Genomic DNA, 15505 nt, shown 5'->3' with positions numbered 1-15505 from the left:
ATTTTTAATGGGTTCAGGGTATAAAACTGGCATATTAGTTTTGACCAAATTATAAAAGCTCGAGACTTCAAGCTGGAAATATATATATATTAGGTTATTGAAGAAAAGCCAGTACGCTAGCATCGAGGCGCTTTCATTGTATAGATAAATATCAATTTTGAAACAAGTTTATTTAAATATATATCGGAGATTCTTAAAGATTTAGATTTATTTTAGGTTTGCAAGGTGCTCGCATAGTTTGTACATGTCCCCCATTTTGCCCACAAGGTATAGAACTGTGTTTTGGTATTTCTTTTTTGTTCATTTTCAATGTGTATAAAACTGAAATATGTATCTAAAGATGGGGAACTCGCTTAAGCCCACAATTTAATGTAACTGACTATTAACGATTTATGCATTGGGTATTTCTGAAATATCTCCATTCACACTTCTTTACAAGCTAAACAAACCAAAAATGTGAAGATTCTTTGTGCACACACACACACACACACACATTGTCTGTGTCTGTGTCTGTGTCTGTTCGCTACAGTTGCTGTCAAACTATGCACATAACCTGCAATTCAGAAATTGAACATCGTCACAGTTGAGTGCATGGCGTCATTGACATGCACAGCAAGTGGCAGCAGTTCCGCATGTCGCACCGCACCGCGCCGCGCCGCGCACATTGCAGCTCCGTCTACCTTTTGGTTTGTCACCCGCTCAAGCGGCCAGACCTTCCCTTGCCGCCCCCCGCACAGCACTTCCCCTTCGCATTCTGATAGCACCTTTGTTTGGACTACGACAATGGACGACAATGCCGTTGACGGCAGCTATGGCAACGCTTCCGGTTCGGCGCTCGCTTTCAGGTTTTGCTTCTGCTGCTGATTTTATTGCGGTTCTCCGGCTGGGCATTGACCAATCGGCCCAGTGCTTTTCAAACCGCATATCGTGAAAGACTTCTAAACTGGCTAGGAAAACTATTACAAATTTAACCGGCCAAAGACAATGCAACTGCAAGAGAGGCCTGGTCACTTAAAAGGCCTCAAAGGTGCAAGGGGGGGAGGCAAGCGGGAACTGGGAACCGTCAATAAAAGTTAACAATTCAACAACTTTTTCTGGGTGCCGCACTTTGAATTAAATGCGGAAGGGAACGGGAAGGATGTGCAGAGACCACTAAAATAATAAGTATTCAATTGTGTTGGCGTTTCTTTGGCCCCAATCAGCGGGGCAGGGGCAATGTGTGCCGCAAAGATGAGGGGTGAGACATTGCGCATGTGTCGCTGAGCGGAGCAAATTTGCAAGAAATAATTATACTATCAAGCCAAAAGCGATTTGTGTGCGTGTGCCTGTGCGTGTGTGCGTGTGTTTGTGTGTGTGTGTGTGTGTGTGTGTGTGTGTGTGGGAGGGGGAGTTGTGGTTGGAAACAAGAGGGGGCCCACAATCCACTTGCTAAACAACAGCTTCAAGTATTCGGGGAAGCAAAGGCGCCTAATGTGCAATTAATTAAAAAGCTAAACAAACATTTGAAGAGTCACTCAAGCGAACAGTCAAACTGTACTGGAATAGAGAGAGAGAGAGAGAGAGAGAGAGAGAGAGAGAGAGAGAGAGAGAGAGAGAGGGAGGGAGAGAGAGTCTGATTTATGGTCGAAATGAACTATTTTGACAGCTTTGAGCTGATCCCACAAGACCACTTTCCAGTCGTAATCTAAGACTATTTATCTCAATCAACAACTCGTATTGGAACAAATAAGCTTGAATGAAATGAAGTAATCGCTTTTAATCATAACCATTTGGTTTTGTACTAAACCAAACTCCTTGGAAGGGTGCATAGTATAGTAGATTCTTCTAGTGCATATTGCGCAACTTTTTAATTGATTTATTTAACTAATTGGAACTGGTAATAAGCCAAAAGAAAGCACGCCGGGAGCACTTTCAGTGCAGTTCCTTTGGGGATTACAAAAAGAACAAGAAAAGCGAACGACGTCTGGCAATATGCTCAACTGGATTCTGAGAATAGATCAGCATATAACCCTCATAGAAGTAATAGTACAAGAGGGTCAGCATCAGGGCCATCACGACGTTGTTTGTGTATAGCTCACGGACTATCTCGGGGCTCCGGGGATACTTCTTGAGGTGTTGTTGAACAATGTACATCAAAATACCCAAGGTGATTGAGAATAGAATTAAAAATATGTATATCTTGCTAAGCAACTTCCAAAGCTTGCCAAGTATGGCAGCAACGACTACGATCAATAGGGATCCGTAGCCGCCCAATGTCGCCAGAATCGGCTTCAATTTGCTGCAGTTCATGATGAAACTTCTTAAGCTCAAAAACTTTGAATACAATTTGAACGCGTCTCGGTCCAGTATTCCCTGGAACTTTTATCGCTTGGCATACTAATAATAACTGCCTTGTCTAAACTAAAATTTCAACTTTACAAACAGGTAATCAGCAGGTGAGCTGATGTCCAGAGAGGTGAATACCAGTCCTCCAGTAGATAGAGTCGAGAGTAGCGCACCGAAGATCAGCAGGAGTGTCCGGCTGAAAGAAACATTTACAATTAGCTAATGCGAGAGTGCACGACTGGAAGATACCCAGTTTTGCTTCGAAGACTTCTTCTGCTGTCTACAGTTGCACGTTGCCCTTATGCCCTGTTGATTACGAGAGATGTTGGGGTTTCTGTACAGGGTATTCCTTAGCCACGCACTCCCCACCAGACACACACTAGCCGGATGCAAACGTTTTTTGGTTTTACCTGGCAAACGGAAGTGAATACCAATCGAGCAATGGGGCTTCTCGTTAATTCTAGGGTATATTTGTGACAGTGCGTATTGACCCATTGTTAACTGTAAAATGTAAACCATTTGCTTACTGCTGCTTTGGGGTTGTTGTTTTCAACCGTTGTTGTTGTTGTTGTTGTTTTTTTTTTTACTTTGATTTGGCTTGTGCTTTGCGGCATTTTCGCCCCAAGTACGCAAATTAGTTAAACAATTTATTTATATTTATTTTTTTTTTTGCTTTTTATTTATACGACTGTTGGCAACGATGACAGCGTGTGTGTGTATGGTGTGTGTTTGTGGTAGGAGCATTAACGTATTAACACACTCACACACACGCACACATAAACAGCAAAAATCATCGCATTTTGTTTCACACATTGCGAGCTCTCTTGTTGTTGCTGCTGCCTTGTGCTTGTGTTGGGCCAGCGACGACAACGACAACGACAACAACAACGACAGCAACGGCTGCAAACTTGGCTCACACTCACACACGCACATGCACACACATGCAGACGCGAGCACACCGACTTAAAATCCCACTCGAAACTCTCACACACACACACACACACACACACACACGCAGACGTAGACCTTCGCTCACTTTACAATTACTCATGCGCTCACCGCGCACTGCTTGGCCAGAGGGAGGGGTCGGTGCAGCGGTTGCGAAGGGGTATTAGGGGGGCTGGGGCCGCTTTACCGCTCATTTGTTATGATTTTTCAGTTGGCATTTTTAGTTGTTTTTCTACGCGTTCTGCGATCGGCCGCATTTTCAGCTTCTGCTCTTCGGGCAAACGTGCGTGTGTATAGACGAGTGTATGTAAGCGCGCGTTTGCGTGTGTGTGTGCGTGTGTGTGTGTGTGTTAGGGGGTGATAAGATCTATGAACTACGAGTATATTGGATATATAGTTGCATATAATTACGGTCATATAATAAATAAGTTGTTTTTATGTAATTAGTTGATTTTTTGTTGTTGTGCGTGTGTGTGTGTGTGTGTGTGTGTGGGCCTTAAATAATATTTGTCGTGTGGTACGCCCCCACTCCCTCCAGCCACAGCCAACGCTGCGCTTGCGAGGATTGTGTGCAGCGCAGTTTGAGAGCCACTGCAGTGTTAAAGTCCGCTACCGTGCTGGCAATTTAGGCAAATAAGGCGCGGCCAGCAGGCAGGCAGCAACTGTGCTGAAAGCACGTCGCAAAAATAAATAAAAAAAAAAAATAAATAAAAGAAACAAACAGTGGAATTAATATTACAAAAAACGTAAAAACAACATTTACAATGCCATTTATGGATTTATGGGCAATGGGCGTACGGCCTACATGCAGCAGCAGCAGCTGCCTCTAAATAAGCTAACTCGACAATTGAAACAACTGCAGCAACAACAAGTGTTGTCTGAACGAGCAGCAGCAACATTTAAAGGAACACGGCAACACTGCACGCCAACGCGCACACTGTACGGCAAGGCCTACTACAGCCAAGAGGACACGGACACGGCAACACTGTGCGCCAGTGTGGCCAGCTGCTTCTATGAATAGTTAATTCTGTACTCCATACAGCAGACGGAAGACACTGCGTAAAGAATGCGTCGTTTTTGCCTTTGTCGCTGACTCACAACGCGCAATATGCATTGAAAGAGTGTGGAGAGAAAAAATATTAATTATCAAAGTAAACAGTAAAACGTAAACGGTTTTTTTTTGTCATATTTTATTTTGGTTTCAATTTTGTTTGCGTCGTTTTTTTTTTTGTTTTTTGTGTTTTGTTTTTTTTTTTGTTTTATTTTGTGAACGTCGACATAAAAATGCAGCAACAGCAGCGCCGGCGACGTCAGCGTCTCATTTGCAACGCGACGCACGTAAAGGGCAGCAACGGCAGCAACAGCAACAGCAATTGAATGAAAACAAAACAAAAATATGTAAATAAATAAATTAATGCATAAAAGTAAAAACTTTTTGTACTAGTTGTAAATCGCACGAGCGTTGCGAGTGCTTGTTGAATGGAAAGTCTATGAAATTGTTGCCGCTTGCTGCTGCCGGGATGGCTGCTGTTGCGTGTGCGTGTGTGTGTGTGTAAGTGTGTGTCTGTGTGTTGGCCGGACCACAGAATGCAGAACTATTGCCATTATTGTTGTTGCTGCTCGCAGCTCGCAGCAGCTTTCGCTTTTTTATTTCGACTTGCGATTCGCAGTGTCATAAAGAAAGAAGAAAAAACCGTTCGCCATAGTTTCATTGCAACAGCAGCAGCAGCAGCAGCAGCAAAAGCTGAATTTAAATGCGCATTAAGCTGCATTTTCGTGCTAAACAAACGCATAGGAGCCAAACGGAGCCAAGCGGAGCCAAAGTTTGTTTATATTCAAATTTATGCACTGCAGCTGTCAATGAGGGGCGTGGCCATTTGCATAGTTGCTCTCGACAAAGCGCGGGGAGGGCTGTGTGTGGGCTGGGGCGTGCCCAGCGATCGAAACAGTGTAAAAATGTATAAAATAAAATTCAGCATAGCGATGCAGCCACAACAACAACAATAAACAAAGTTCAACTTCAATTGACAATCGAATAAAAAAAAAAAAATAAATAAATAAAACAAATATTATCGACCACAATCAAATCCCATAACATGGTCTTGTCGACATTGCACATAAGAATGGACAACGATGTTGGTGGCGAACAGCAACAGCAACAGCAACAGCGTGTGGCAGCTGAGGCAACAGGAGCAGCAGCAACAACGCCTTCCAGGTTGAATGTGCTATGCAACAACAACAACAACAACAACAGCAACAGCAAAGAACAGCAGCAGCAAATGCTGTTTGAAAAGGAAAACGACAAGCAATGCTTCAATTTGAACAGCAACAACAACAACAACAACAACAACATTAACAAATATTGTGATATGAACGGCAATGCGAACACAACAGGGACATTCGAACAACCACAACAACATCAGGGATCATCCGCCAGCAACACGCCGTACCGCAGCGCCTCCGCCTTGCGTCGGGGCACACAAATTCAGCGCTCTTCGATGCGTTTGCGACAACAACAGGCAAGTGTGGCAGGCAGCAGCAGCAGCAGCAGAAATTGCAACTGCAACAGCAGAAATTGCAGCCAAAAAAATATTTCACAGCACCGACTCGGGCTATTGCTGCTGCTGTTGGTTTTCCCTTTAAATGGCAGCAACCTTCAGCTGTTATCGCCAACTGGCTTTATCTACACACCTACAAATATGCTAACTGCAAACGGCAACCAGTTAACAGAAAACTAGGCTAACTGGCTGCCGCAGTTGGTCGACGACAGTAAGAGCCACAGCAATAACAACAACAGCTTTCCCAGCGATAGCTAACGAATTCTTTGGCCAGCGCACGCCGACACTTTGATACTCTGCCCGTTGCATCGATCGGCATCTAACTGATTAGGTTCTTCTTATATGGTTAATTGGATTGGAAGTGCTCGTTATCATACAGCCAAATAAATTTGCTACTTTGCAGCATTTTCAATGGGTTTGGTCCATCTAGAGTAAAGTTGTCTTTTAAATATCAATTGCAAAGTCTTTTTATCAACTTTATATCTAGTAAAGACAAAATCTCGTTTACTTGCTTTGATTTATTTGTGGTTTCATTTTATACTCTTTTCAGTATTGTACATATTTTTTATGAATTTTTTTCAATTTGTTTTATCTTATTGCGGGCTTGATTTCTAAACCAAACCGAAAATGTTGACTCTTCGGTTCCTTAATTGTTCCAATTCCACGCGACTTAAGCAAATTAATAGACAATTGCTTGGACATAAGGTTTTCCATTTTGTCTGAAACTGGAAAGAACCGGACGAAACAACTTTAAATACCAAACTGTTTTCCGATGTTTCAATTCTGTTTGTTTCAAACGCGAAGGGCCGTGTCGCAAAGACTGCGACAAAGTCGAGACGGCCGTTTGGCTCAGCAAGAGTAACAATAAATACAAAAGCAAAACAAAAGTAGGCATGTTAATAAATTTTTAATTTTTGTTTAACGCGCTTTTGCAATATTTATTTTGTGGCCGACGACGCGCAGGTTGCTTCATGATGTTGATGTGACGATGATGTCATGGTCCGCAGCAGCAGCAACAACAACAACAACCAGAAGTAGAAGCAAGTAGAATGAAACGTAAAGTTGTTGTTCTACAAATGCTGTTGTTGTTGTTATTGTTGTTGATTGATGAGTCGCAAGTTTAGTAGGATTTAAGTCTGATCGAAGCGTATTGCGACAGATCAAAAGTGGAATCAACTAAATAAACCCAAAGCCAGTTTCAGTTTAAATTGAATACAAATGAAGCGAAATAGATACATACATACATATGTGTGTGCATGTGTGCATGTGTGCATGTGTGCATGTGTGCATGTGTGCATGTGTGCATGTGTGCATGTGTGCATGTGTGCATGTGGTGGTCGAGTTCTAGCTTGCCAATGTCAATTATAGTTGTTTGTTCTTCTTCTGCAAATTGTTGTCTATATATGTACATATGTATTTATCTGCTGCCATTCGAGTTCCTGCTTCTATGCTAAACGCATCGCTATTTCGTGTAGCTCTTGTTGTTGTTGTTCTTGTTGTTGTTGTCGCCTTTCCAGTTTCATTTGATTCGCATAGTTTTTTACTCACGCTACGAGCAGACTGAATTCCCCAGCACCCCCCCCCCCCCCCCCCCTCACTCTGCTTCGACCGACCAGCTGTTCGTCAACATATGCTGTCTGAATATTTTTGCTTATTTTGTCACTTCTTTCTGGTCTCTTTTATTCTTTTTCGTTCGTTCGCGTCTGCATTCACATTATGCAAGTTCAGCAAAGTTTCTTCTCTTGTCTCTGTTCACAATGCAAAAAAGAGTATGCTGGGCTTGTGGCATGTCCTGTCCGTCCGTCTATTGGCAGATTAAGTGTTGGCGAAAGTCTATATCGTCTGCAGTCTTTTGAAGAGCTCCTTTAAAGACCGATACCCTGTATATCGATAACAATCGCTGGCTCTTCAGCTGTTCTTCAACTGTCTTGAGTATCACGCCGTCGGTTATACCCGACTGCAACTTCTTACTTGTTTTGCGTGGCTTTTGTTTTCGTTTTTCGTTTTTCTTATTTTTTTTGTTGTATTTTGTATTTGCAGCGCCTTTCTGTTGTTATTCAATTAAGTTTTTCTTTTTCTTTTTCATTTTTGTTTTTTACTTTTTGTTTCACCGAACGAACACCCCCGAGAATAAATGTGTGGGAAAAGCGGCGACAAGGTCCCAGCTGTGCTTGGCCAGCTTTGTTATCTTTCTTGGTCAAGTTTAGAGCGGAACCCAAAACGTAACTTTGACACGCCGCTGCTTGAAATAACTTATCTTATTCATACATATGTACATATGTATGTACATACATATCTATATCGTACAGTTCTTCTGATAGTACTTACTTATAAGAATACCAAGCGATTTATCGTTATTGGGATTTGTCTTCTTCATTTGCATATGTAAAGCTAGTATGCACATGCATAATAATGGAATAAGTGCGGGCTTAAAAGGTGGAAAGCCAAAAATACATACATACATACATACATACATACATATGTACATACATATGCTTAAGTAAGCGTTCCACTGTGCCACAGTACAACATATTTTGTGTTTATGACCAGACTTTCCTATATATGTATGTACATATGTAAATACATACATATGTATGTAAACTATAGAATATGAAATTTCTCTTTCTAAGCATTGAACATTTTTTAGTTAAATATGTATATGAAACATGCATATACATACTATTGTGTATTTCCCGGCCTTGTCCTAAATTTGGCACTTTAAGTTCTAGGTTTCACTCCTTTGCACTATTTTCCTTCTTAAAAAATTTAAATCTACCCTATAAAAGCTTACATCCCACGCCTCAAATTAAATTTGACATTGCAGATACATATTTGAAATTCATTTTCGGAGGATCGACTTAGCTCCATGGAGTATACATCAACATCATTTTCCATCCAAGCAGAGTGGATATTGCGAATTTGAGTCAGATCTTACTTCCACAAATGCAGGTGGTACTTCCCAGACCTCATTTGCATACGTATATACATATATATCGATTTATATTCTCTGTTCGCTAGATGCAAGAGAGTATATTGGGTTGGTGCAATGTTCAGTCACCGTTTGAGAGACATTGGCTTGCGGTAACAGAGTAAAAGTCTACCCATCAACACTGAAGAAGACTCAGTTCAACTGATTATAGCTGTGCGTAGAGTATTGCGCGGTCGGTGGTCATTAGTTGTGGGTGTTAGGCCTTGTTGCCACTATGGTGCGAATTAGGTAGGTAGGCACAGTTTGGCAAGTGTTAGTCAACCCACTGACCCAATCCGACCCGAGCCAAGCACTTGCGAGGTTTCACTAAGCCTTCCCCCCGCCCATCATTAGCTTGCTGGTCAAAGCAGTTTTTCGCCATTGTGCTTGTTGCATGCCCCGCTTCAGGGATTTGTTGCATGCCACGCGTAGCTCTCTCATAAGCTTTCTTCTAGGAAAGGCATTGGCTTGTGGCAGATTGCCGGCTTGCAATGCATATACCACATAATTGAATACTTCCATAGAATGCCTCCGAGTGCAGGGTATGCATTTATTCGTGGCAGCTCTGTTAGCTCTCTTTGTCAGCCTGCTAATTCAATTAGCAGAATGGACGCGGACGCGGATTAAGTACGCGCACTGAAGCCTCAAATTTACACCTTCCGCAACTAACCGCTCTCTCTCTCTCTCTCTCTCGCTCTCTCTCTCCCTGTCTCGGTCTTTTTGCAATTGCAGGAGCAACTGCGACGTCGACGCGAGGAGGAGGAGCGCATCGCCCAGCAGAATGAGTTTCTGCGCAACAGTTTGCGCGGCTCACGCAAACTCAAGGCGCTCCAGGACACGGCTACTGCCACGCCCACAGCTAGCAAGGCGCTGGCACAGCAACAGCAAGCAACAACAGCAACACCCACGGCAGCAACAATTGCCGGCGTGGAAAACGAGGCCTATCTGCCGGATGAGGATGTCACGCCAACGGAGCACATTGATGGTAAGTGCGAGGACAGAGCACAAATTGGGGCCAGAGATAATACAACATAATAATACAACCAGATTTCAAGTCAAGTTGACATGCAGTTGACATGCAGTTGTCAAGGGTTATCCGACTGTCAATGGAAAGTTTAGCCACATTCAAAAGATTCGAGCCTGAACGAACGGAAGATATTGTATCTTAGGATTCCAAGTGACTGGCAAGAATGCAATTCTATTTTATTCGAAAGTGCCAAGCAGATAGTTAAACTCGCCGCTAAATTTTAACAAAAGTAAATAGCCAACGAAAAGAAATCATAATTAGATTGGAGAACCTAATTTTCCACACACATGAACCCAGCTCCGAAGGAGTAATTCATATTTTGTTAGCGAAATGAAATGTTGATCGATTAGGGAACAAGTAGATTATAAATATAGAATAGTTTTTCACTTTTTGAGCACCTACCCAATTATAATATCAGGATTTAGGATGGCTCTTATGGAGTTCCTGTTGATTTGCGTTAAGTAGCTTAGGCCAACCCCTTTTTGTTGCTATCCACTTGACAGATAGACCAGATAGACACCAGTAGGTCCTTAGTCCATAATAATAATGCAAATTAATGTGAAAATGTCTTACCAAAGAGAGAGAACGACTCTGCTAGCGAGACAGTCTATTGTGCTTGGAGGGCTTAGTGGGAAGAGTTGCACCCACCTCCCAGGTAAAGAAGCCCTGATCGGAGCTGGGAGAACAAACTCTCTGACCAGGTGCTCACACCATTCCCAAGAAAGCCTCAATCCATTGAAATATTACATTGACACTAAGATCGCAGCCACTTCCAGCTCAAGGGTCCAACTAAGGATTTGCATGCAGCTAATTGCAAATATTTCTTACAGGCTACGGTGAGCTGATCGCGGCGTTAACACGTCTCCAGGGCCAATTGGCGAAGAGCGGGCTAAGCACGCTAGCGGGCCGTGTCTCGGCAGCACACAACGTCCTGGCCAGCGCCAGTGTGGCGCATGTGCTTGCCGCCAGGAGCGCCGTGCTGCAGCGCAGGCGACCGCGGGTGGCGGGCCCGCTGCACGTTAGCGCGCTGGGCCTGCAGAAGGAGATCGTGGAGCTGCTGACGCAGTCGAACACAGCGGCGGCCATTGAGCTGGGAAACCTGTTGACCAGCCACGAGATGGAGGGCCTGCTGCTGGCGCACGATCGCATCGCCAGCCACACGGATGCAACACCTTCGCCGACGGGCACAATGCCGACGCCGTCGCATACGCCAACGGTCACAACCACCACGCTCAGCGGCCACAGTAGTCCCGTGCCGGCGTCCAAGGTGTCGGCAAGCAGCAGAAGCATGGCGGTGCTGCCGCCAGTGGTGCCAGCCTCATCGGTGGCCCAGCGTGGCGCAATGCCGCTGCCTGCGGCGGTGGCGGTGCGCGGCGAGTCGCCGCCTGGCATGAGCGCATGCTTTGGCACACTGAACGATCAGAACGACAACATACGGATCATACAGATCGAAAAGTCGACGGAGCCGCTGGGAGCGACCGTTCGCAACGAGGGCGAGGCCGTGGTCATCGGGCGCATTGTGCGTGGCGGTGCCGCTGAGAAGTCCGGACTGCTACATGAGGGCGACGAGATTCTGGAAGTGAACGGCCAGGAGCTGCGCGGCAAAACGGTGAACGAGGTGTGCGCCCTGCTGGGTGCCATGCAGGGCACCCTCACGTTTTTGATTGTGCCTGCCGGCAGTCCGCCGCCAGGCGGCGGCCTTTGCAGCGGTCTGGGCATGCATCATGTGGTGGGTGGCATGGCGCATCGGGATACGGCCGTGCTGCACGTGCGTGCCCACTTTGATTACGATCCGGAGGATGATCTGTACATACCGTGCCGGGAGCTGGGTATAAGCTTCCAAAAGGGTGATGTGCTGCATGTGATCTCCCGCGAGGACCCCAACTGGTGGCAGGCGTATCGTGAGGGCGAAGAGGATCAAACGCTAGCCGGCCTCATTCCTAGTCAGTCCTTCCAGCATCAGCGCGAGACCATGAAACTAGCTATTGCCGAGGAGGCGGGTCTGGCTCGCTCACGTGGCAAAGAGGGTGCCACCAGCAAGGGCGCTACGCTCCTCTGTGCCCGCAAGGGTCGCAAGAAGAAGAAGAAGGCTAGCTCCGAAGCGGGGTAAGTTGTGATGGCAGGGCAGCCGAACCTTCAGTCAGCCGAGATTATATTCGAATCCTTTTGCAGTTATCCGCTGTACGCGACAACGGCGCCAGACGAAACGGATCCCGAGGAGATACTCACCTACGAGGAGGTGGCGCTCTACTATCCCCGCGCCACCCACAAGCGCCCTATTGTACTCATCGGCCCGCCCAACATTGGCCGACATGAGCTGCGCCAGCGCTTGATGGCCGACTCCGAGCGTTTCTCGGCGGCAGTGCCACGTAAGTAGAGTTCCGTGACACTCTGCCCCTGTTCTTGTTTGCTCGCTCTCTCTCTCTCTGTCTCTCTCTCTCTCTGTCTGTCTATCTTACTTTCTCTCTCTCGCAGTTTTCTACTTGCTTGAGGAGAAGCTCAAACCAGCAGCCAAGGGTAAAGCAGTCGCAACTGATTCCCAGCGCATTGCTAGCATTACCCTTACACTGAGTAAAGTCCATTAGCTGCATGTAAAGCAACAATCCTGCGAGAACTGATGATTCCCAGTTGGGAAGAGATCAATTCAATAAATATCCAATGCTTATGATGCGTCTTTTCTCAGTGCTGGCTTCTTTCACTGCCCCCTCCCCCTAATCCTACTGTGATCCAATAGATGCATCAACTCATCCATTGCTCCTTTGCTTCTCCTCTCTTTCAATTATGCAGATACATCACGGGCCAGGCGCGAGGGTGAGGTGCCCGGCGTGGACTATCACTTCATAACGCGCCAGGCCTTCGAGGCGGATATTCTGGCACGTCGCTTTGTCGAGCACGGCGAGTATGAGAAAGCATACTACGGTAAGTTTGCCACGCCCCAAAGAGGCAGCCATTCTGGGACGATTGATTGACTGATTGTTTTCCCATATGTTTCTTTGCAGGAACCTCACTTGAGGCCATTCGCACAGTCGTTGCCAGTGGCAAGATTTGTGTGCTGAACCTGCATCCGCAGAGCTTGAAACTGTTACGCGCCTCCGACCTTAAGCCCTATGTGGTGCTGGTGGCGCCGCCAAGCCTCGATAAGCTGCGGCAGAAGAAGCTGCGCAATGGCGAACCGTTTAAGGTACGTTATCGAAATCGTCATAGTTATCGTTATCGTTATCGTTATCATTATAGTCTTTATCCTTATCGTTAACGCCGTTTGACCATTGTTGTCTGATCAAACAATCTTTATGCATTCGCTTTACAAAATGTGCGTCTTGCTAATTTCGATATACAATGTATACTCGTGTGGATCTGCGTAAGAGAAAATACCCCAAAATCGATATATCCAAAGATTTTGATCGAGTGTCGCAAACATTTGCCAGATTGTTTTAAAGAATCTTTTTCCTAAGATATTCTCGTTTTCATCCTAGAACACATTTGTACCGATAATACATCAGCTACTTAGTCTGTCAAGTCGCTTATCGTTATCGTTATTTCAAATCATTGTTGTTATTGTAAAACCTTTTCGATAAATCGATATTTCTTGTTTTCTTCTTACGCACAGGAAGAGGAACTTAAGGACATCATCGCAACCGCGCGGGACATGGAGGCGCGCTGGGGTCATCTGTTCGACATGATCATCATCAACAATGATACGGAGCGCGCCTACCACCAACTGCTGGCGGAGATCAACTCGCTGGAGCGCGAACCGCAATGGGTGCCGGCCCAGTGGGTGCACAACAATCGTGACGAATCATAATAGCCTCGGAACCGGCCACAGCGCATCTTCATCGCCATCGCCATCACCATCCCCTGCCCCAGCCACAGCTCCTGCCCCTGCCTCAGCCCCGCATCCAGCCAATTACCACTTACCGACGATGAGCCAGCGCCCGCTTTGTAAATACGTTTCAACTCAACCATTTGGAGGTGGAGCAGCTGCTGTCACCGGATCGGGACACAGGGCATCCTTCCGCAATTTGTATAATTGAGCATATATGTACTTGCATATGTATTTTGCCTATTTACTTACTTTTTAACTCGTACTTAGCCCGTTCCCATATACTCGTATTATTTATGAATGTATCTACGTAAATTGTTTGTTTGTGGACAGGACAAACTTTTCCTAATATTTCAAGCATTCCATATTTGTTTTTTAACTTCCTTTTACTTAAGTATGTTCACAAAAATTGTTATTCAACTTTTAAATTGATTTTTTTTTATATTTTTTTTCCCCCAATTTTTATGATTATTTGATAAGAATTTGTTTAGCACTTCCTTAATTTCAAGGGCGAATTGAAATTGTAAAAAAAGAAAAATAAAAAGAGTTTCAGTTTTTGTAACGCTGGCCAGTCTGTACTCTAAATCGCAATCGATATCGAAATTGAAATCGAAATCGAAATCAAAATCGAAATCGAAATCGAACCCCATCTCGGAACACCCATCCTTTAATAGAACAAAAACAATCCGTTAAGAAAAAGCAAATGTTGAAACAAAATAGCGTAAGAGTTGAGAGAGGGAAAGGGAAAGAGAGAGAGAGAGAGAGAGAGAAGAGATAGAGAGCAGCCAATGGAAGTGCATGGGCAGAAGCAAGCGAATGTTACAATTACGTAATCTATTTACTTTATATAAATATATACATAAACTATACATATAAATATACAAATAAATTATATGCAGTAATGCGATTAATTTTTAATAAAAAGCTACGTGAGAGCAGCAAAAGCAGGAAGAGTTGTAAACAAGAATAAAACGATGAAGGGGAAACAACAGAATCAGTACGTCATTGCCAAATAAAACAGAAGAAATACGAATACGAAATACGAGTATCCAAAACAAAAAAAACAAAAACAAAAACAACAAAACACCCAAAATGCAATAAAGAAAAAAAAATAAACAACATTCCGCCAGCAAGCAAATAAATAGTATGCAATACAATATGATATATGAAATATGAAATATGAAAGAGTAGCCATCTTAAATAGGCACTGTAAAAACTAAAAACTAAAAACTAAAAACTAAAAAATAAAAATGGAAAAGTAAAAGAAACAGAAAATAAACAATAAACTATTGAAAACTAGGCATTAGGCTAAGAGAAACACGAAATGGAAGAAGCAGACAACGCGTAGCTGTTTCAAAAAAAAAAGATATAAATGTTGTAATTAATTATTTAAAACGCGTTTAGTAAATGGCAAAATCGAGAACGAAAACAGAAAGCAAAACTCAAGAGGAAAACTAAAAGTCTAAAACGAAATAGTTGCAAATTTTAGACAAGAATATTTAATATATAAACATTTATAAAAATTTGTTGAAAGTGCAACAATTTTATTAAGGAAATGCTACGAACGGCGTCAAGTAAATTAGCAAACTATGTTACACAATGTTGAATACTTGAAAGATTCTAAAACACGACAAACATACAATATAAAAATATATTTCAAATAATTTTTTTTTTTTGAGTAGTCAGCAAGATATAAAAATGTGTGTGCAGTAAATTTGTTTAAGTTTTTATTTATACGTATTAAAACAAAAATCAAATAAATATGAAAACTAATTTATAAACCTATAAATTTAGTAAATTGTATGTATGCATGTGTGCGGTGTAAGAGGTTGATTAAGACCACAAACCAGCAGAATGCG

The 15505-nt window shown here is 43.7% G+C and overlaps 1 protein-coding gene across 7 annotated transcripts in view; it reads left to right on the top strand.

Moving 5' to 3' along the window:
* LOC115765232 (MAGUK p55 subfamily member 5-A) overlaps positions 1-14761 on the top strand; it is an 83272-nt gene extending 68511 nt beyond the window's left edge. For 5 of the 7 annotated variants that reach the window (XM_030708686.1, XM_030708682.1, XM_030708687.1 and 2 more), the window contains 6 exons: positions 9532-9784; positions 10657-11932; positions 11999-12195; positions 12614-12745; positions 12826-13007; positions 13434-14761. In XM_030708686.1, coding sequence (XP_030564546.1) covers positions 9532-9784; positions 10657-11932; positions 11999-12195; positions 12614-12745; positions 12826-13007; positions 13434-13628 — 2235 coding nt within the window. In that variant the 3' untranslated portion in view covers positions 13629-14761. Of the gene's footprint in view, positions 1-5302; positions 5793-9531; positions 9785-10656; positions 11933-11998; positions 12196-12301; positions 12344-12613; positions 12746-12825; positions 13008-13433 lie in introns of those variants that run through there. The other 2 variants (XM_030708683.1, XM_030708688.1) reach the window with 2 other exon arrangements.
* Positions 14762-15505: the final 744 nt, after the last annotated feature.

This window comes from Drosophila novamexicana, unplaced genomic scaffold, assembly GCF_003285875.2.
Source record: "Drosophila novamexicana strain 15010-1031.04,08,12 unplaced genomic scaffold, DnovRS2.1 tig00000960-arrow-arrow-pilon, whole genome shotgun sequence".
NCBI lineage: Eukaryota > Metazoa > Arthropoda > Insecta > Diptera > Drosophilidae > Drosophila > Drosophila novamexicana.
The sequence above is the reverse complement of the archived record's forward strand: the minus strand, read 5'-3'. Positions and strand labels throughout refer to the sequence as shown.